The 23,138-nt window shown below is 41.3% G+C and overlaps 1 protein-coding gene across 1 annotated transcript in view; it reads left to right on the forward strand.

The window, feature by feature from the left end:
- The first annotated feature begins 10,762 nt into the window (after positions 1–10,762).
- The window catches only part of LOC137341469 (1-phosphatidylinositol 4,5-bisphosphate phosphodiesterase zeta-1-like), a 56,744-nt gene continuing 44,368 nt past the window's right edge, over positions 10,763–23,138 (forward strand). Inside the window, exons 1-4 of the mRNA XM_068004572.1 lie at positions 10,763–10,806; positions 13,842–13,965; positions 14,185–14,416; positions 22,195–22,399. Coding sequence (XP_067860673.1) covers positions 10,763–10,806; positions 13,842–13,965; positions 14,185–14,416; positions 22,195–22,399 — 605 coding nt within the window. The remainder of the gene's footprint in view (positions 10,807–13,841; positions 13,966–14,184; positions 14,417–22,194; positions 22,400–23,138) is intronic.

Raw genomic sequence — 23,138 nt, forward strand, 5'->3', positions numbered from 1 at the left:
TTTCACTTGTTCTTGAACAACTATTTGTACTATTTGTATTGTAAATTTCCCCTGGGTCGTCCCCTCTCTTGCTGCTCTCAACTTTACTCCCTTCTGACTCCCCTCTCAGGTTCCCATCCCCCTGCCACTCTAATTTAAACCTTCCCCAACAGCACTAGCAAACAGCCCCGCAAGGACATTGGTCCCGGTCCTGCTCGGGTGTAACCCGTCCGGCTTGTACAGGTCCCACCTTCCCCAGAACCGGTCCCAATGTCCCAGGAATCTAAGTCCCTCCCTCCTACACCATCCCTGCAGCCACACATTCATCCTGTCTATTTTCCTGTTCCTATACTCACTAGCACATGGCACTGGTAGTAATCTTGAGATCACTACCTTTGAAGTCCTGCTTTTTAAATTATCTCCTAACTCCTTAAATTCATCTTGCAGGACCTCATCCCTTTTTTTACCTATGTCGTTGGTACCGATATGGACCACGACTACTGGCTGTTCAACCTCCCCCTCCAGAATGTCCTGCAGCCGCTCCGCAACATCTTTGACCCTAGCACCAGGGAGGCAACATACCATCCTGGAGTCACGTTTGCGGCCACAGAAACACCTATCTGTTCCCCTTACAATTGAATCCCCTATCACTATAGCCCTGCCACTCTTCTTCCTCCCCTCCTGTGCAGCTGAGCCACCCGTGGTGCCACAAACTTGGCTCTTGCTGCTTTCCCCTGATAAGCCATCTCTCCCAACAGTATCCAAAGCGGTATATCTGTTTGAGAGGGTGCTGGCCCCAGGGGACTCCTGCTCTACCTGCCTAGTCCTTTTACTCTGCCTGGCGGTCACCCATTTCCTTTCTGCCTGCGTAATCTTTACCTGCGGTGTGACCACCTCAATGAACGTGCTATCCACGATAGTCTCAGCATCGCGGATGCTCCACAGCGAATCCATCCGCAGCTCCAGCCCCGAAATGCGGTTAGCCAGTAGCTGCAGCTGGACACACTTCCTGCACACATGGTTGCCAGGCACACTGGTTGTGTCCATGACTTCCCACATAGTGCAGGAGGAGCATATCACAGGTGCGAGCTGTGCTGCCATGACTTGCCTTAGATTTACCCTGTGTCCACCTCTCAGACTCTCCTCCCGCTCTCGGTCTCTCCTTTTATACTGTGCTCACCTCTCAGACTCTCCTCCCGCTCTCGGTCTCTCCTTTTATACTGTGCTCACCTCTCGGACTCTCCTGCCTCACCTGTGACGTCGCACAGTAGCTTTCTCTTGTTGCAGGTCTGCTGCTGCTTTTATTCCCCACTCTCAGTCTTCTGCCGTTCAGGCCTGCCGCCCCTCTGCAGAAAAAGTTAGGAAAAGCAAGGCAAAGCAGCACCTCCTTCTCCCACTTCACCGAACTCCCACACTTACCAAACTCGCAGCTGTTCACTCTGTGCTCCGTTGCACTCTGTAAAAGAAAAATTCACAATGGTCCAAGAGGGAATTTTCTTCAGAGATTGATGTAGCCAAGCTATATCTAAGTGCTTGACGTTGGTTTTCAGTATTGAAAAGTGCTGAATCCCCCGCACAGACATCCCTCACCTGAATAAGTACAAAAAAACCAAAATGCCGCTAACTCGCACTGTTTGGTAACTGCAATATATGAAATGGTTTTGAAGGACACCTGTTCAGTATCTATTTATTCACAGTTAACTGGCACTCAAAAACTAAATTTAAATGTTTGACTCTGCCACTCTTTGGGATCTCTGCATAGGATTTTACAGTATATCAAAACCGTGACGCTGATCTCTGGTTTAAAACAAACCTAAGTGCGAAGCCCAACTAGTCCAAGTATTTCATCCAGGTTAAACTGGTTTTAGTTTTCTTCAGATTAATGTTAAGCTTCTGTTTAGGATGACTGTAACATCACTGAACTTTGAGATTTATTGCGTAATGAGAAACACAATATCATGCACATCCTGTTAAATTTGTAAGCATTATTAAACATTTGCTGTGCAATAGTATGAACATGTTGTTCACAAAATCTATCAGATCTATTTGCTTTTGTGTTAGATATAGATGCAATTAAACTAAAATAAAACAGGCTGACTTTTTATAGCACCTGATAGTGTTTATCAGAAATAGCTAAAAGTGTTTCATGTATTATGAATTACTTTCTGTATGAATTACTGAAATGAATGAAATTCTGTATGAATTACTGTATGAATTTTGTACAGTAACTATTGTCATGTAGTTAAATGTAAATACATTTATATATACAGAAAGAAAGAACTTGTATTTATATAGTGCCTCATCATGTCATCAGGACATCCAAAGTGCTTTACAATAATGCATTACTTTTTGAAGTGTACTCACTGTCAAGAATTGCCCGTGTTTACTTGGTCAACTCTCCCAGACAATTCGGCTGCACACATGCTCAGTCATGCTGTAAGTAGATTTGTATTCGATGACACAGTCTTTCAGAAAAAAGCCAGTTGCAGCTTCAGATGATGTCAGCAAGCAGAATGTGAGGAATTGCTTTCACCGCCCAGTATCACTTTGAGATCATCCTGAAATCTTGAATTGAGAAGGTACATTTCCTATGGGTGGGGAAGGTGGTCCGTGCATCAGTCAAATAACTCTTGTACTTTGGGTGTGCAAGGAATATAGGCACTCGATAGTGTGAAGGCGTGTCAAATGTGAAAAATCCAACAAGAAGCAGCCTTATTTTAAAAAAAACAGCATGGAGCTTAAACTTTAATGCATTTTGCCTTTTTTGTTTTCAAGGGAGAATAAAACTGATCAGAAAATACTTTAAAGTATTACTGCATTTCATTATCCCAAATCTATATTTAAAAAAAATATGCATCTTGAATGTCATTGGTTTTACTTATTTTGTTGAGGGAAGCTTTCAAAAAGTGTTATTTTGTATTAATAGTTATAAAACGAATGCAACTATCAGAATATCACCACAGTCTAGAAAGAAGTCTTGTTCTGGTAAATTTCTAGATCTCTAAATGCTATATTATTGAATAAGGTTTGCCAGGATTTACCCCCCTCACTGTCCAGCAGTATATTTAATCAAATGTGTGGTATCCTGAATACAGTAACAAGACGAGAGCGAGTTTGGTGAGAAGAGAAAGATTGTGATTAGCGGTTGTGATCATTTGTAATAGTTTAAAAATATTTTGATAAAAGATAATAAATGGAAGCCACGACAAGAAAAATATGGATATAAATTGTTAGTTTTTAAATGACAATGAGATTTGATAGGGTAGATGCAGAGAAATTATTTCCTCTGGTGAGAGAATCCAGAACAAAGGGGCATAATTTTACAGTTAGAGCTAGGCCATTTAAGAGTGAAAACAGGAAGCACTTTTTCACATAAAGGGTAATGGAAATCTGCCAATCTCTTCCCCAAAAAGTTGTGGATGCTGGGTCAATTGAAACGTTCAAGGATGAACGTTTCAATTGACTATTCGAAAAAGAGCAGGGGAGTCTTCACTGGTGTCCTGGCCAAAATTTATCCCTCAACCAATATCACTAAACCAGATTTTCTGATTATGTATCTCATTGCTGTTTGTGGGACCTTGCTGTGCGCAGATTGGCTGCTGCATTCCCCCACATTACAACAGTGACTACACTTCAAAAGTACTTAATTGGCTGTAAAGCGCTTTGGGACATCCTGAGGCCAAAGGCACTATATAAATGCAAGTTCTTCTAACAATTCCAAATTGCTTAATGTCAAAAAATTTAGGAAATACAGTACCATCTCAGACTTACCTTCCTGAGAGTTGCAGACATTTGTTTTCTAACTACTCAAACTTTTACAGTCATGCGCAGTACTGTACTTCAGTTTAGTACTTGATGTTGTGCATTTATTTTTTTTCTTGGATAAATCTGGACATTTACTGTTTCTGAGAGGATTTTCTCTGAAGAAAACCTGTTTTTAGCATTTTTTATATCTTAACACTTAAGAGTTATGACCAGTCAAAAACCTATAACCTTCTAGTTCCAATATGTCCAAAAAACAAAGATTACACTGTCCAAAAATGGAGCTCCCTCAATGGTTAAGTGCAGCAGGCAATAGGGCCATACAGACCTGGAGAGTCCCAGCTTTAGTCTCTGGTCTGTGCTGATGTCAGCTGGGGCAATTGGTGGTGGTCTTAAATTAGCCTCTGTGCTCCTGTGCAAGAGAAAGCGGGGGGGGGGAAACATCAGCTATGGTGACCGCTCCTGATCACTGTCCAATGAACCCTGCTGGAAAGTGCATGGGATAGATTTCAACTCTAGGCATGGAACGGGCAGGCAGCAGGTGGAAAACACCCACCCATTCATGTCAGCGAGAGGCCCAGTCCATTTCGAGGGCTAGGCCTGCCACCAGTAAGCTGCATGCCCTGATCGGGCATCCTGCCACAGCTGGTCTGAAAGGGTTAAATTATGAGAACAGATTACATAGACTAGGCTTGTATTACCTTGAATATAGAAGATTAAGAGCTGATCAAATTGAGGTGTTTAAGATGATTAAAAGATTTGATAGGGTAGAGAGAGAGAAACTATTTCCTTTGGTGGGGGAGCCCAGAACAAGGGGGCATAACCTTAAAATTAGAGCTAGGCCGTTCAGGGGTGATGTCAGGAAGCACTTCTTCACACAAAGGGTAATGGAAATCTGGAATTCTCTGCCCCAAAAAGCTGTTGCGGCTGAGGGTCAATTGAAAATTTCAAAACTGAGATTGGTAGATTTTTGTTCGGTAAGGGTATCAAGGGACATGGAACCGAGGTGGGTGAGTGGAGTTGAGACACAGATCAGCCATGATCTAATTGAATGGCAGAACAAGCTCGAGGGGCTGAATGGCCTACTCCTGTTCCTGTGTAGCTCGCTTGCTCCGGGTCGGCGTAGTATCGAGCAGCCCAGAGGTGGATCTGGCTGACAGGTCTTGGGGGTGGGTGGGGGGGTGTCTGATCATTGGTAGGAGAAGCCCTGGGTGGCAAAGGCTCACATTATTCTTGGTGGATACGCGGAGGAGCAGGAGCTCCCCCATGAAATGCTTCTCTTCTTCATTTTTGGAGCTTTTTCTGCTTCGCTGCTCCGTATAACTGGATGGAGTTGTATGGCTTGTTGTCCCTCGAAATTGAATCGCGGTCCTATGTAGAACATAGGACCCCGATTTGGATCTCGTAATGAGGCTCCCGCCTATTTCAGGTGGGCACCTAGGCCACCCAGTGGATGGCGCCGGGAAATATGGTGTTGGGTGGGTTCCGAGCGGCAATTTGGAGCCGTTACTGCCCCATTTCCAGCAGGCAGGTGGGGTTAAAATCGGACCCTGTGTGTCTGGTGAGGGCACGAGTGGACTCAGTTGTGAAGGACCCCTCCCCTCCACTGATTGAATACTTTACTGATGCTCACCCAAAGAATGGTCACATCCGTGAGATAGAGGGCCGCCAGTAACCCTGGAATTGTACTCCTGCACACGTCTGTGCCTTGAAGAGTGTGGAGAACATTAAAGAAATAAGAACGAAAATACAACAACATATTTTTCTGTAGTAACTCCATGCTACAAAGCCCAGTTGGTAGGGAAAACACATGCATGGACCATAATCTCCTTAAAAAGTTTTTTTTAGAAACTTAGCCAAAATTCAATAAGTATCACTGGAAAAGTATGAATCAGCGAAGGAGAGGGACAAATAAGACATTTTAATTTCATTCTCAAAGTTCCCCAAAGTACACCAACAAAAGTCTGAATGACCTAAAATTTATTCACAGGGCCTCAGGAAATGATCACAAGGCTCAAAACACTTTGCAACGCAAGCACTTCGTCCCCAGAGTCTAAACTTGAAATATAATGTTCTATCAAACTACCTCCTAGTGAAGTACAAATGGTTGAAAGTACTGAGCAATATATTTGCCTTAATCAGTTTGCTGATATAATTTTGTGAAGTCTTTTCTAAATATACCTCAGTTGCCCTTCAGTTGCATTTATTATTCCATTCCGTGTTAGTTAACGGTACTATGGGATATGAAGCCAAGGCGGGTAAATGGATTTGTGGGGTGGATCAGCCTAGTCTAATTGAATGGCAGAGTAGGCTCAAGGGACTGAATGGCCTACTCCTGTTCCTATGTTCCTGTGTCTCTGCGTCATCTGCACCACTCTTTATTTCCAGTCATGTCATAAAGTCCTTAACTCCACAAAGGAGTTGTCTCAATACAGCTCCATAAGACCACAGCTATAATGAAGGACAAAGACAAGGACATAGGAGGACAAAACAATCTTCTGGTCACAGCTAACAAACAATTGCCATACAGGGACGAGAACCCACTGTGACCTGCGGAGCAGCAGGTAAATCTTTTACCTATTGCCGCATCCTACTCAAGGTCTTTGAATTATGGGTGACATACAGCAGCATTTGCAATAGCAAACCAAGGGGCATATCGGTCATATGTGGTAGATGATGATCCTTCTTTATATCCTGGCCAGGGAGCAATATGGATTCAACAGTATAGCTTGGGTCTACCAGCTCTACGTCACTTCAACAGATCCTGCTCTCAAAATGGTACAGTTTAACAATGCCTTTAGCACATGATACCTTTGCATGCATCAGAATCATCTGCACACTCATTTTAACTCATACATAATTAGGGATATTAAAGAAATTACTTTAATCTGATGTGTAGATTTGGGAAAGAAAGAAGAAGACAGAAAGCGAGAAAGAGAAAAAGAAAAAAAAGAAAGATAGGCATTTATATAACGCTTTTCACAACCTCAGGATGTCCCAAAGCACTTTACAGTCAATGACGTACTTTTGAAGTGTAGCCAATTTGCGCGCAGCAAAATCCCACAAACAACAATGAGAATAACCAGTTAACCTGTTTTATTGATGTTGGTTGAGGGATAAATATTGGCCAGAACATTGGGGAGAACTCCCTTGCTCTTCTTCAAATAGTGCCATGGCATCTTTTACATCCACTGAGGGAGCAGACAGGACCTCAGTTTTACGTCTTCTCCGAAAGACAGCATCTCCGACAGCGCAGCACTCTCTCGGTTCTGCACTGAAGTGTCAGCCTAGATTATTTGCTCAAGGCTCTGGAGTGGGGCTTGAACCCACAACCTTCTGACTCAGAGACGGGAGTGCGATCACTGAGCCACGGCTTGACAGGAGCCAGCAGGTTTCCATAACATGGTAATTGAGAAGTACAGGCAAAACATGTGAGGGTGGAGCCAGTTGATGAGCAAATGAAGACAGTGCAGGAAGTGGAGTGAGAAAGTGGGCTGCTGCAGCAGAGTTGTGGTGAGGGAGACAGAGCAGTTCCAGTGACAACTGGGGATAAAGGCTGAGAGCAGGATTAGAGTCTGGCATGGCATGAGAGAGAGATCGCCTGGGGCTGAGACAGAAACACAACTTGGGGGAAAGGGCCTGATGGAGGAATAGAGAGCAGGCAGTGGGGAGAAAGCAAAATCTCAGAGAACAGAGCAGCAGTGAAAGGGAGAGTGAAGAATGTAAATGTTAAAACCAACAACAACCAGCAGAGCCTGAAGGACAGCCACCTGAAGAGTAAGGGAACAAAACAGGTCCTCCAGCTCAGCAACTACTGCATTGAGAGAGAAAGCTAGCATTCGGCAGCAAGTAGGTTAACCAGACAGACACCGTGAAAGCCATCCTCATTAACCACACCAAAACCCGCCCAATTTGAAAGATGATGCCATAAACCTTGCCCATTCATTACATCATCAGCCAGTGAAGGCTTTACCTCTGAAAGAGAGTGAAAGTGTACTCTTGGAACTCGGATGCCATGGAGCGGTTTGCAGAATTGTATGTCATTTTAGACAGTGAATTATAATGATGTATGCTATAATGCAAAAGAAAATTGCACTGTCCTATACAGAGTTCAACCTATTACTGTTGTGTGAAGCAAGGTGTTTCAGACTTGCTTGAGGCTTGCCTGGCAATAACAAAACTGTTTAGTAGTATTATTGCCCCCCTCCCCACTACTGTTAATTGTATCCATGTGATTTATATCAATTGGTGTTAATTGTATTCAGGTGGTGGGTATCAATCGAGGACTCGCTTGTATCCATTTACAAGAGGGAGCTTATCGAGGGGGTGCACGATGTGTAAGGTGGATCTCTGAATAAAGGCTTGGAAGCAACTGAAGACCAGGCTTTAGTATTCTATCCTTCATCACCTGGCTATCCAGTTTTTAACACCCACATGGTTCTTGACAAGTGCATATTAATAGCTGCTGGGGAGATTAGTGACTTTGTACATTGTTGAGAGACTGTAGCTATTTGGGAATTTACAGCATGACTAAGATTAAGTGCATTCACCTCAGTAACTAGTTAACTTGGTGCTTATAGATCATCAGCATAACAAATTTACTGCCATGTTAAATCTACATTGGGATTTGCGAGCCATCAGAAATATCACCCTTGTAAATTGGTACCTGGAGTTGGCATTAAAATTCTTGCCTGCAGAAAATTACTCCCTTAACAGCCTTAATGATATATAAATGTTAAATACACATTTTGTTTTAATTACAAGACTTATTACTGCACAATCAGAAATGCTTATCACAGTGTTGTAAAACCCTTTATATACTCAGAGCATTCAACCAGAGTGTTAATTGTCACCACATGCTTCTCATGTTACTGCTGGTGCAAGAGTATTTTTTTAGATTGAAATCAGCTCAATGATTTTTTTTAATAATATTTACAGAGTATGATATCAGTTAATTTCTCCCCCACCTCCCATTTTTCTCTTGTTTTCTGGTCTTACTTGAACCCCTTAACTCCTACAGCTTAGAGAATGTGGAGGTAAACTGACCTCAAGCCCCTGCCAATGATGCTTCTGAACAACCATTTGGAAGCACGAAGGCAGTACCATGGGTGAGTATGACTGTCCCAATTATTTTCTATTTCTCTTGTGGCTAGTGGCCATGTTTTCCAGCATGGCTGAAATGGGGAACTATTCTCTGGTACCACAGAATGCCAGTCCCATTGCACTGATCAACAACAACAACTTACATTTATATAGTGCCTTTAGCGTAGTGAAAACGTCCCAAGGTCCTTCACAGGAGTGTAATCAGATCCGAATTTGACACCGAGCCACATAAAGAAATATTAGGACAAGTGACCAAACGCTTGGTCAAAGGTGTAGGTTTTAAGGAGTAACTTAAAGGAGGAGAGAGAGGTGGAGGGGGCAGAGAGGTTTGGGAAAGGAATTCCAGAGTTTAGGGTCTAGGCAGCTGAAGGCACGGCCGCCAATGGTGGAGCGATGGAAATCAGGGAAGCACAAGAGGCCAGAATTGGAGGAACGCGGAGATCTCGGAGGGTTGTAGGGCTAAAGGAGGTTATAGAGATAGGGAGGGGCAAGGCCATAGAAGGGTTTGAAAACCAGAATGAGAATTTTAAAATCAAGCTATTGCTGGATCGGGAGCAATGTAGTTCAGTGAATGCAGGGTGATGGGTGAACGGGACTTGGTGCGTGTCAGGATATGGGTAGCAGAGTTTTGGATGAACTCAAGTATATGGAGGGTGGAAGATGGGAGGCTAGCCAGGAGAGTATTGGAATAGTCGAGCCTGGAATTAACAAAGGCATAGGTCATGTTATTTTCTTAATATAAAGAGGATATGATGAAACTGATGATTTAGTTTGAATAATGAGGTGCATGTTTCAGGCATTTTTTTAACCACACCAGGAACTATTTTAGTACCACTCAAATCACTAGTGTGGGAAAAACTCATTAGTTAAGTATATATACACCTCTGAGTCAGAAGATTGTGGGCTCAAGTCCTAAGATACGTCAGTACCGAGGGAATGCTGCATTGTTGCAGGCACTATCTTTCAGATGAAACATTAATTTGAAGAACTATCTGTTGGAGCGAATGTAAAGATCCCAATGCATTTGTCATGGTTCAGAATCTTTTAAGCATTTCTTCACAGAAAGGGTTTTGAAAAAATAAGTTATTTTAAATGTTGTACTTTAAAAGCATAGTGTGTTCTTCCAGGTATAAAAAAGTGTGTCTGAGACGATAGGTAGTTAAGATGCTAATAAGTTAATTTTGATGGTGTTTCCACATAGACTGTAAATAATAAGCAATTTGATAGCTTGTCTCCAACATTGATGAACATTTCACACTTGTAGGTTTTTGATCTCGTTATGACTGTGAACAGTCAAGAATAAAGCAGACATCTAAAAAGCAGTCTAACTTTTGCAACAGAGAAAGGCCTCAGAAAAGGCAGGCACAATAAGTCAAAATGCAGAAGAGTTAGAATATTTAAGTCAAGCAAGAGGACCCACTGAACTGGGGTAGTATAGCGTGTTCATTATTTTTGTATTATTTTGTGGAGATACTTTTCATTGATTGAACTAAGTAAATCTGATCGGAACTATTACACTGTATGTTAATCTCACTGTGGAATAAAGTGGCCTAATGATTTGAACCAAGCCTTGCCTCATCGAGTGTTAATTTGGTCCTCTGTTGGAGAGTTTGAATATATACACTTGCAAAAGACATAGATGGCCGGGGGTGGGGGTGGGGGGGGAGGGGTGGGTGTTGGGGTTTGCAGTTAAATGAAGCGGGGGACTTACCGACTCTTTTCCCACCCCATTCTTGCTGGCTGCAATTTTAAATTGCAAGCAGTAAGGACACATGCCCAAAGCCGGCTGGGTCCACTTTAAATATGCAGATCAAGCTCCAATGATGTAATTGGGACCTGATCTATTTTAATCTTAAGGCCTGAGGTGGGGGGGGTGGGGAGAGAGAGCAATGATGGCATTCCCGCCAAGCCAAACCTGATGGGAGCAAGAGCCAGAGCCAGAGCAAGAAGAGGCCCACAAAGGTAAGTTTTTAAAAAAAAATTTAGTTTCCTTTTTAGGCTTGGAGAAACAGGAGTGCTCCTCCAGGCCCAACAAGGAAACTTTGGGCCTCCCCTACCCCAGACTTGTAGCACTGACCCGACTAGGACTCCGCTCCTGGAACACTTGCCATGTGCCAGGTCCCCAGTGGTAGGCTCCTGACACACGATCTTAAAGCTGGGCAGCTGCTTCCCATCGACTTCCCGGGCACTATTGGTCATGAAGTTGCAAGCGGCATATTAATGAGGCTCAGCTGTTACAATCGGTCGAGCCTGCCTGCTGCTGCTCTTGGACAATCACATGGTTTGCTTTACCGAGTTGCCATGCGGGAGTTGAAATCAAGAAATAAGGGGTTTCCATCGTTACACCTCTGGATCTCACTATTGTATAAGTAGATATAACAGCAGTGTGAGTCGGCTCCCATAAAAGTAAGGAGCTCAGAACACTTACGTGAACCACTGAACCCAGAAGGTATCTAAGGCAGACCTGAATTTGTAACAGCGCTATTTGAAGAAAGGCACAGAATTCTCCTGGTGTATTGGCTAACATTCCTCTCCCAAACAGCACCTCCAAAAACAGATTAACTGGTCATTCACTTCAGTTGCTGCTTGTAAAATCTTTCTGTGTGTAAATTTGGCTGCCTGTTTGTCTACACAACCCTGAATGTAATTGGGATATGAAGTATTTTGGGACATCCTGAAGAGGTGGTAAGGCACCAAGTCCCGTTCACCTATTACTCCTGTGCTCGCTGACCTATATTGGCGACTGGCAATGCCTTGATTTTAAAATTCTCATCCTTGTTTCTAAATCCCTCCATGACTTCACCCCTCCCTCACCTTCTCCAGCCCTATAACCCTCCGAGATCTCTAAACTCCACCAATTTTGGCCTCTTGCCTATCCCCAATTTTCTTTGCTCCACCATTTCCAGTCGTGCATTCAGCTGCCTAGGCTCCAAGCTCTAGAGTTTCCTCCTTAAACTTCTGTCTCTCTACTTTGCTCTCCCTCTTTAAGTCGCTCCTTAAAGTCTACCTCTTTCACCAAGCTTGTGGTCACCTGTCCTAATAGCTCTTTATTGTGGCCTGGTGTCAAATTTTGTTTGATAATCATTCCTGTAAAGCACCTTAGAAACATAGAAACATAGAAAATAGGAGCAGGAGTAGGCCATTCGGCCCTTCGAGCCCGCTCCGCCATTCAATATGATCATGGCTGATTCTCTATCTCAATACCATATTCCCACTCTCTCCCCATACCCCATGATGCCTTTTGTGTCTGGAAATCTATCTATCTCCTTCTTAAATATATTCAGTGACTTGGCCTCCACAGCCTTCTGTGGTAGAGAATTCCACAGGTTCACCACCCTCTGAGTGAAGAAATTTCTCCTCATTTCAGTCCTAAATGTCCTAGCCCATATCTTGAGACTGTGATCCCTCATTCTGGACCCCCCCAGCCAGGGGAAGCTTCCTCCCTGCATCCAGTTCTATCTAGCCCTGTCAGAATTTTATTCATTTCAATGAGGTCCCCTCTCATTCTTCTAAACTCGAGTGAATACAGGCCGAGTCGACCCAATCGTTCCTCATACGACAGTCCTGCCATCCCATGAATCAGTCTGGTGAACCTTCGCTGCACTACCTCGGGAGCCTTGGGACCTTTTACTAAATTAAAGGTGCTATATAAATGCAAGTTGTTGTTTATAAACGCGAGTTCTTTCTTCTTACAGTATCAGAGAATCGTTCAGCACAGAAGGAGGCCATTCTCCACATCGTGCCTGTGCTAGCTCTCTGAAAGAGCTACCAACTCCCCTGCTTTTTTCCTGTGGCCCTGCAAATTTTTCCTTTTTAAGTATATAACTACTTTATCATTCAATTTTCCTAATTCTTTTTGAAATGGTTACTCACCTATTACCACATACTGCATACACTGTTTCACTAAAACACACACTACACACACACGTCTCTCAGCAACTGTCTCCAAAATAACTTTAATCTGGTTTACTGTATTACACTGTTTCATTATTACACTTTTTAAAAAAGTACTCGTTTGGCTGTGAAGTGCTTTGGGTCGTTCTGAGGTCGCTATATAAATGCAAGTTTTTTTTTCTTACACATTTGTAAATATATTTCCCGTTAGTTTTATGTGCCACTTGACCTGTTTGAACCGCGGCATTGAGATGCAGCCAGTGCTCGCGTCAGTACAGTTGTAGCCGATTCAATGCTTTAACCATGAGCTCACCGGCCGCCTCTCCCTCGATTGGGTCACTGGTGTAACCTTGTAATAAGTGTATGTCTATGAGCTCATCGCCGCAGACCAGACTTAAAGCCTCCCCTTCCCACATACCCGTTGTAAACGGTGAACTGTTTGCTGCTTGGACCTACCGATTGGAGTGAACGATCTGGAATGACAAATCTATTGTTAATACATACACACGACTCAACTGAACTGCAAGCTTGTAAAGTGTTACTTCGCCGGAGATGGAGGAGGTTCATTACCCAACAAGACAAAGCGAAGTTCGGAAGCAAAACGAATATCCTTTAATAGCCGTCCTTATAACTTTTTACGAGACTTTAGACGTGTTTAAAACTGTTTATGTATATACACACACAATATATACAGTATATTAAAAACTATATTATATAGTTATTAGTATATTAAGAACTATATTATATAGTTATCAGTATATTAAGAACTATATTATATAGTTATCAGTATATTAAGAACTATATTATATAGTTATCAGTATATTAAGAACTATGAGTGTAATGGAACTAAAACACAGCCTTAAGTGGAGGAGAGACGGTGTATAGTATTTAATCTGATCAGGCCTGTATAAATCAAGCATATTTTATAAAGTCACCCATTTGACCCTTTTCGAAAGGGGAATGGTGGGAACTAACCGAATCAAAGGGAGGGGGCATCGAGATTGATACAGTTCATTGCCAAAAGATCAAACCGAATTTCTCTGAATTTGGTGAATAAGAAATGAACAAAAGAATAGATTAAAATACTTAACCCATTTCCGTAGATGGCTTTTCCATGCTATTAAATACGACTTTAGGGATGGAAACATCGATTTGCTGAAAACAACAGCCTTGCTACAAAAACTGGACATTCCTATGGACAGTATCTATACAGAGGACCATTTTGAGGTCAGTACTGGAGTTGTCAACAATGAATTATTAGTATAGGTAAATTCTTTAATATCTGTCGTAATAATTACTTATTAATTAGTTGCTGTTGTCATCGCTAAGTAGCAATATGATAAAGATGGGAAACGAAATATTTCTCACATTGAGCTCATTCCTTGTATTAATCACGCACCATTTTGCGTACTATCGTCTTGACGTAATTTTTCCCCCTCCAAACAGGCAATTAACAAAGCTAAACGTAGAAGGCTTGGGACAGAGGAATTCATGTACATGTATAAGGTCTTTACCAGACGAACGGAGCCTCGTGATCTATTTAAGCAATATACTTCTGATGGTAAAAATATTACAACGTCTGATCTACTATACTTTCTGAAGACTGATCAGCATGAAAGTAATGCAGATGAATACACTGCTTTAACCATAATTAACAACCATGAACCAGTGATGAGGTGTAAGTATTAAAAAAAATGATTAAAAAATCTTGTTTCTTTCATAAGTCTATCCAACAGCTCCCATCTCCTGGCCTTGGTGGTTCCACAGTTCGGCCTTTATCATCTATCAGCATTACTGGTCTCATTGCCTCCTCTGACCTTTTCATTGTTAAAGTCGCCTCCAAAAAGGTTCAGTTTCTTCTTTTGCGCCAAACGCTTCTTCTCCCCTCTCAACAACGCTTAAGCGAAAGTCAGTTCCAGGCTTGAATACTATTCCCATAGCTAGGGAAGGCATTTTACCATCTCTCTCACAGTCCTGAACAGGGCACAAAAGCTCTAACCCCAGCCTTTCCATCCCAAACTTTATTGTCTTTATTTATTGATAGTCTTATACGAACAATGATGGACACAGAAAGACCCTCTGGTCCATCCAGCCTGTCCCACACAATTGTGATAGCTTGTGCATCATAGCGTTGTGGTTTATGTTCCTTGGACCTTTCCTTTCTCATTCTTTCTAAGCACCAAATATGCTCTCTCCCCTAATACATTACCACCCTGTTGTAGTCAGTCTCTTACTTCAAATCATTCTTTCTCAGGACCACAGGACTGTGGTTTTCCTTCCTTCACTTGGACTTTCATTTATCCTGAAATTGTCAGCAACACCATCTTTTTTTACCCTTTTCAACCTTGGTAGTCTCCTGCATTATGGGCCTTGGCTTTCCATTGTTTTTTTTTCCAATATAAAGCAATATATTTTGAAAACTTACATATTTGATTATAGTATTCATTGTCAGACAGGCAAAATCACATTCCTTTTGTGGAATTATAGAACACAATTTAGATCCTGTTATAAGATATCTTTCATTGGAACTTAATCTATTTACATGAAAGTAATTTTTTATTCTTTGCAAGTTTATACTTGATTTTGTGTGGCAACCGTATACTATTTTTTCTGTCTTTGTAAAGGATTAATCTAGCTTTAATTTGAACTTGTAAGTGAAGGTAAGGAGTGAGAAATAACACATTTAAGCCTAGAAATTCTGATGCTGATAATCGTGGTTGAACACTAAACACATTTGTCCAATATTCCTCTCTCCACTATTTTAACACAGGTGTTAACCTATTTATTTTAATGGGTTAACACATTAACCCATTAAAATAAATGGGTTAATGCCTCCCATAAAAGAGCAAACATGTGAAGCATTTGTCTTCTAATAATTCAAGGTGCAGTTCCTAACCAGTAGATTCTCTTATATGGTAGAATTCTCATAAAGTTCATAGAGATGGCCTGAAGGGGATGGCATGTATATCAGTGGTCCCAGTGGATTGGAAGGTAGCAAATGTTACCCTGCTATTCAAGAAGGGAGGGAGAGAGAAAACAGGGAACTACAGGCCAGTTAGCCTGACATCGGTCATTGGGAAAATGCTGGAATCCATTATTAAAGAAGTGGTAACAGGGCACTTAGAAAATCATAATATGATTAGGCGGAGTCAACATGGTTTTTTGAAAGGGAAATCGTGTTTGACAAATTTATTAGAGTTTTTTTGAGAATGGAACTAGCAGGGTAGATAAAGGGGAACCAGTGGATGCAGTATATTTGGATTTTCAAAAGGCATTCAATAAGTTGCAACATATAAGGCTGTTACACGAGATAATGGGGTTGGGGGTAATATATTAACATGGATAGAGGATTGGTTAAAGGACAGAAAACAGAGAGTAGGGATAAACGGGTCATTCCCAGGTTGGCAGCCTGTAACTAATGGGGTGCCGCAAGGGTCGGTGGTTGGGCCTCAGCTATTTACAATCTATATTAATGACTTAGATGAAGGGACTGAGTGTAATGTGTCCAAGTTTGTTGATGATACAAAGCTAGGTGGGAAAGTAAGCTGTGAGGACACAAGAGCCTGCAAAGGGATATAGACGGGTTAAGTGAGTGGGCAAGAAGGTGGCAGATGGAGTATAATGTGGGGAAATGTGAGGTTGTTCACTTTGGTGGGAAGAATAGAAAAACAGAATATTTTTTAAATGGTGAGAATCTGTTAAACGTTGATGTTCAGAGAGACTTGGGTGTCTTCGTACAAGAAAGACAAAAAGTTAGCATGCAGGTACAGCATGCAATTAGGAAGGCAAATGGCATGTTGGCTTTTATTGCAAGGGGGTTGGAGTATAAGAGGGTTGTGAATCTCTGGAATTCTCTTCCCCAGAGGGCTGTGGATGCTGAGTCATTGAATATATTCAAGGCTGAGATGGATAGATTTTTGGACTCTAGTAGAATCAAGGGATATGGGGATTGGGCGGGAAAGTGGGGTTGAGGTCGAAGATCAGCTATGATCTGATTGAATAGTAGAGCAGGCTCGAGGGGCCGTATGGCCTACTCCTGCTCCTATTTCTTATGTTCTTATGTTCTTAAATCGCATCTGCCCAAGTTGAGCACATCTATTGCATTAACTAACTTCTAGTTGCCGCTAATTAAAATATTCAACGTTGAGCTTTCTGCCGACAAAAGGGCTTAGAAATAGCCACCTTTCCTGGGGAAAGTGATGAGTGTGTTGCCCTTTGCAAACATAGCATTTGTCACTTGCTTGACACATGACCAATATGATCTCCTGGACTGGTTTTGATTGCCTGAGGGGGGCGAAGAGAAATTTTCCAGAGTTCTTTTTCTCTGATTGGCCTTTTCTTTTCTGTTTTATTTGTCTCTCCCAGGAGATTACATGGTTGTAAGGGTGGAGGTGGGGGGTGCAAGGGGGGTGAAGAGGAGTGGTAAGGAAGTGTTTAGTCACGATGCTCCAGGCATTGAGTGTGGGGCAGGCTTGATGGACCAGCTGGTCTTTTCCTGCCTGTCATTTTCATATGTGTGCACTACAGACTGCTTGATGGGTCAGATGTCCCTTGCAGTAGCTTTGAAGGATCCAGTAGCATATAAAGCTCATGCTGTGGTAACCTTCTCTGCTTTGGGAAGAGCTGTCCTTGCTGCAAATATATGCAGGCCAGAACATTGTACAACTCTATGACGGCTGTCTTGTGAAGCAGATGTTGGATAATGTTCCCCTGACTACTAATATGTCGAGGGGTCCATTAATGTGAGTTCTGAGGTACCCAGTGGGTGCAGACAAATGCCTCAGTTGTTGGTGCCCTGCATTTGCTGTCCCATAAACTCATCTTCCTCATCTAAAATCATACAGCTTTATGGGAATCCCTAAAGGAAATCCCATCCTCACGACCTTGCATGGTGCTGTTTAAATGGCAAATGCAACCAAAAAAAAATGAAAAACAATTGGTGGGGAGGGGGTGGAACAAAAATCCATAAATACAGTACTCAGTAAAACCAACAATTGCATGGAACAACTTGCAGTTAAAATGGAATTGCAGATTTTTAAAAACCCACAAAAAGCATTGCAATCCATGATCTCTTTTTAAGAAGCATACTTGAGCAGGCCAAGTCTCAGGACTCCCAATGCATCCATTTAATGTGGGTGAGATGCAGCCGGAGCCTTTCTTGAAGTTACAACGTTCAGTGTGGGAGCTCATTTTTAGAATTATACAATGTAGATGAAGCTCACGCACGCTCCATTATTGCATGTATGTTAGTACTCATTACATCAATGTTGGTAACTCTATCCTCCTAGTTGATACCCAACATCTTTCTTTCACAACATGTTCCAAAGAATCAATCCTCTGCTTCTGTGTCCTTGTCTGGATGCTGTTACCAGCATCATGCAGAAATAGAAGATGGGTGCTTATGGGAAAATATTTTTGAAACATGGCTCTACAGGAAAGATTGTACTCTGGGATGTGATATTATTATTGGTGGCTTGGTTGCATTTTTGGCTTTTTTAACCCAAGACATTTTCCTTGGGTTTGGTGTCACTGGCCATTCCTGCAAGCAGATCTAATGTCCCTACAAACCAAAGTATACCTGTATCTGCTCTGTATTAAGGTAAGCATCGCATGACCCAGGAGTTGAAGAATGGTCTCTCATGAGTGTACTGCTAACTTACTGGAATATATCATGTGCTGTCATGTGATCTCCTCAACTTTGGTAGGCGAAACAACGGCACTATATCAGACCATGGCTCAAGCTATAAATCACTAGACAAATTTATTGAACATAAAACAGGTAAAAGAACAAACAGTATATTTACTGTAATTACAAACATTACTAATCCTGAAATGCCAAAAACAGCAAAGATACATCTCCTACATTAACCCTCACCATAAGACTGAACATCAAAGCACCATTACCTACTTCTTATATGGCTATATATTGCTACAGAGTCAGTTCACTAGGCTTGCACTCCTGATTTGGTATGAGCTGAGTGCAGGCAGACAAATATACATTTACAACTTGTAAGCCTTGGTGACAGGGTTGTCTGTCAAGGGTCTACTTAGAATCATGGCCCCATTCCTCTCAGAGACTTGACAAGTCTTCAACACAGCTTTAGGTGTCAATCAAACTACTTTAAAAAGCTCCCCAACATGTCAATCACATAGAATATGTGAACTGAATGAGATGACTAGACCCATTCATCTGTTCCAAATGCATTGATCAAGCTGTGATAACTGGAAATTATCACTTGTCCAGACAGCTATCAGGGATACTGCTGGACGGAATGCCACTAATAATTTTGCTATCAATAGATTTTGTCACTGCTTGGTTTTCCAAAATCTCAGGCTTCTACATTTTTGGCTGTTGCAAATCATACTCTTCCCCACAGGCTAAATTACTGAGGTGAGTGACAGTGTCATTTTCAAATCTATTTTACAGCTCTGTTATTTCTTTTTACGTACCTTGTGTTATCAGATTATGTTGTCTGATATTTTGTAGTTCTATTTGCAAACAGAAAATATTATCATGCTTTTTCAATGGCTTAGTCAGTAAGTTCGCTGTCCAGGAATTACATAGAATGTACAGCACAGAAACAGGCCATTTGGCCCAACAGGTCTATGCCGGTGTTTATGCTCCACACGAGCCTCGTCCTACCCTTCTTCATCTAACCCTATCAGCATAACCTTCCATTCCTTTCTCCCTCATGTGTTTACCTAGCTTTCCTTAAATGCATCTATGCTATTCACCTCAACTACTCCATGTGGTAGCAAGTTCCACATTCTAACCACACTCTGGGGTAAAGAAGTTTCTCCTGAATTTCCTATTGGATTTACTGGTGACTGTCTTATATTTATGGCCTCTAGTTTTGGTCTTCCCCACAAGTGGAAACATCTTCTCTACATCTACCCTATCAAAACGTTTCATTATCTTAAAGCCCTTTATCAGGTCACCCCTCACCTTTTTCTTTTCTAGAGAAAAGAGCCCCCTCCTGTTCAATCTTTCCTGATAGGTATAACCTCTCAGTTCTAGCATTATCCTTCTAAATTGTTTCTGCACCTTTTCCAGTGCCTCTATATCCTTTTTATAATGTGGAGACCAGAACTGTGCACAATACTTTAAGTGTGGTCTAACCAAAGTTCTATACAAGTTTAACATAGCTTCTCTGCTTTTCAATTTGATCCCTTTAGAAATGAAGTCCAGTGCTTTGATTGCTTTTTTATGGCCTTATTAACCTATGTCGCTACTTTTAGTAGTTTGTGTGTCTGTACCCCTAAATCCCTTTGCTTCTCTACCCCATTTAGACTCCTATTTTCCAAGAATTATGTGGTCTCCTTATTCTTCCTCACATTTATCTATATTGAAATCCATTTGCCAGTTACACGCCCATTCTGCAAGTTTATTAATGTCTTCTTGTATTTTGTCACAGTCTTCCTCGGTATTAACTATACCCCCCAATTTGGTGTCATTGCAAATTTTGAAATTGTACTTCTGATTCCTGAGTCCAAATCGTTTATGTAAATGGTGAACAACAGTGGTCCTAGCACTGATTCTTGTGGAACACCGCTTCTTACCTTTTGCCAGCCTGAGTAACTACCTTTAACCTCTACTCTCTGTTTTCTGTTTTGTAGCCAGCTTGCTATCTATTCTGCTACTTATCTCCTGACTCCACATTAAGCTAATTGGTCTATAGTTCCCTGGACTTGTTCTATCTCCCTTTTTAAATATAGGAATAATATTAGCTGTCTGCAAGTCCTCTGGCACTATTCCCCTTTTTAATGAATTTTTATATATATATATATATATATATATATATGTAATAGTGCCTCTGCTGTCTCTTCCCTAGCTTCTTTCAATGTGCGCAGATGCAGTCCATCCAGAACATGAATTTTATCCTCTCTAAGTTTGACTACTTTTATCAATTATCTCCTCATTTCTTTCTTAAATGCTTTTATATCTTTTTTGTTCTCTTCTTCTAATGTCATGTCCACCTTGTTAGTCTCCCTGGTAAATACTGAGGCAAAGTAACTATTCAATATTTCTGCCATTTCGTTGTCATCTGTAAGTTTATCTTATGCATCCCTTAGTGGCCCTATCCCGAACCTGATTTTTCTTTTATTATTTATGTGTCTATAGAATACTTTACTATTTCTTTTTAAATTCCTTGATAATTTAATTTTGTAGTTCCTCTTTGCTTTTCTAATTGTTTTTTGACTTCTTTCCTAACCTCTTCATATTCCCTTTTCTCATCCTCCTTTATTCTCTATAAATGCCTTTTTCTTTAGTTTCAATTTTACCCTTTTCTCATTATTGGCTAGTTTGTTCTTGTTTCTTTGGCAGAATATATTTCTCCTGAACTCTGTTGATCATCTTTTTAAATGTTTCCCATTGCTGTTCTATGTCTTTGTCAACATTTTTTTCCAGTTTACCTTCCCTAGTTACATTCTCACCCCCTCAAAATTAACTGTTTTCCAATCTATTACTTTGGTCTTTGTTTCACTTATGTCTTTCTCAATCATTATTATAAACCTTATTATGTTATGATCGCTATTACCTCGATGTTCCCCTATGCTTACTTCTCTGGTTCATTTCCCATTACCAAATCCAGCAGCGCTTCCTCTCTTGTTGGACTTCTTACATACTGGGTAAGAAAGGGGTCCTGAAAACACTGTAAAAGTTCCGTTTTCTTTTCCCCTTTCCCTATCTCTTCTTGACAGTTTATTTGGGAGTAGTTGAAGTCTTCCATGATTATTATTCTATGTCTTTTACTCATTTCATAGATTTGCTTACATATTTCTTCCTCCACCACCCTTCCTCTATCAGATGGTCTGCAGAATACCCTTATTAGCATGATCAATCCTTTCTCATCATTTATCTCAATCCATATGGCTTCTGTTAGTTATGTCTCTTTTTTTTACTGCCATTATGTTATCTCTAATTAGTACTGCTACCCTGCCCCCCACCCCTTCCTTCCCTATCTTTTCTAAATATGTTATATCCCGCAATATTTAACTGCCAGTCCTGTTCTTTATGTAGCTATGTTTCAGTTATCCCGACTACACCTGGCTCCTCGTTACGAGTTATTGCCTCTAGTTCCCCTGTTTTGTCTCGGAGGTCCTAAGTTTGACCCTGGTCTGTGCTCAGTTAGCTGGTCTCAGCTGGAGTGACCGTAGGAAAACTACAGTTGGCCTCGTTACCTTGGACTAGGGAGAGGAAATATCAGCTCCTGATTGCCGTCCATGACTCTCTGCCAGAACATACTATTACCGCAGTCGCCTGTGATGGGTCTTGTGCTCCAAAGGCCTTCTGGCACATCATCAAGGCTCAGGCATGAAAAATGGCCAATCTGGCAAGATGCTATTGGGTACCTGATACCTGTAGAACTTTATCCTGGCATGATCCAATGCCTCTCAGAGGGGAGAAACAAAATTACTAAAACATTTTTTTTAAAACACTATTCTGTCACACAGCCAAGAAGAAAAGAAGATTGATGACATCCAGTGGATTTCTCAGATACATAACCTCAATGGATTGCTCCATATTCAATCAAGACCATACCAAAGTCTACCAACGTATGGATTTGCCCATGATAAATTATTTCATAGCATCTTCACAAGACACCTTCTTCACGGGCGACCAGTTAATAGGACAGAGTGACATTAATGGCTATATAAGGTAGATAACGTGCATCTTTCAATGATTGCGGCCTCAGGTAATTTACATGATATGACAGTGTTGAAATTCACGTAATAGAAACTGTAATACATCAGAATTATTTATTGAGGATTGTTGATACTTGTGCTTTTCTTGTGGCACAAAACTTGCACACTTGCTAATGTGTTGATTGTTGTTAAAGACACTATATAAATGCAGGTTGTTGTGGCTGGTGCTAATGCAGCCTGATGACATTATAGAAGAATTCCTTGCTTGATGTCAGTCAAGCTAACTACAGCACTCCCTGTAGGAAGGGCTCTCACACATCAAGAGCAGGCAAAGCTGGTGGTAATATTCCTCATTTTAATGTCTTTCTGGAAGTACAACGCAATATGTTTACAAGTGACAAATGTTCTGCTCCATGTCTTCGATTTGTGAAAATACACACATGGTTGATTGATACAATATTGGCTGAATCGATGTTCAGCAGTGTTATGAAAATCCCCTATACAACACTATTAATGCGATTAAATAAATATTAGATTGAAAGTGTAAAAGTAAACGCTGATTGATACAATCCTTTGTGACTAAACACTGCAGTTGTTTAACTGCTCACCAATAGGCATGTCAATTTGAATCAGTTACCCTGCTCAAAACACATAATAGCAGACAGATACATATTCTAATAAAAAAGGAAATATTGAACAGAACGTAACACAATGAGTCACTACTGCTCAGAAAGAGTATCATGTATGTAGAA

The sequence above is a fragment of the Heptranchias perlo genome, chromosome 24 (assembly GCF_035084215.1).
Source record: "Heptranchias perlo isolate sHepPer1 chromosome 24, sHepPer1.hap1, whole genome shotgun sequence".
In the NCBI taxonomy this organism is placed as follows: Eukaryota; Metazoa; Chordata; class Chondrichthyes; order Hexanchiformes; family Hexanchidae; genus Heptranchias; species Heptranchias perlo.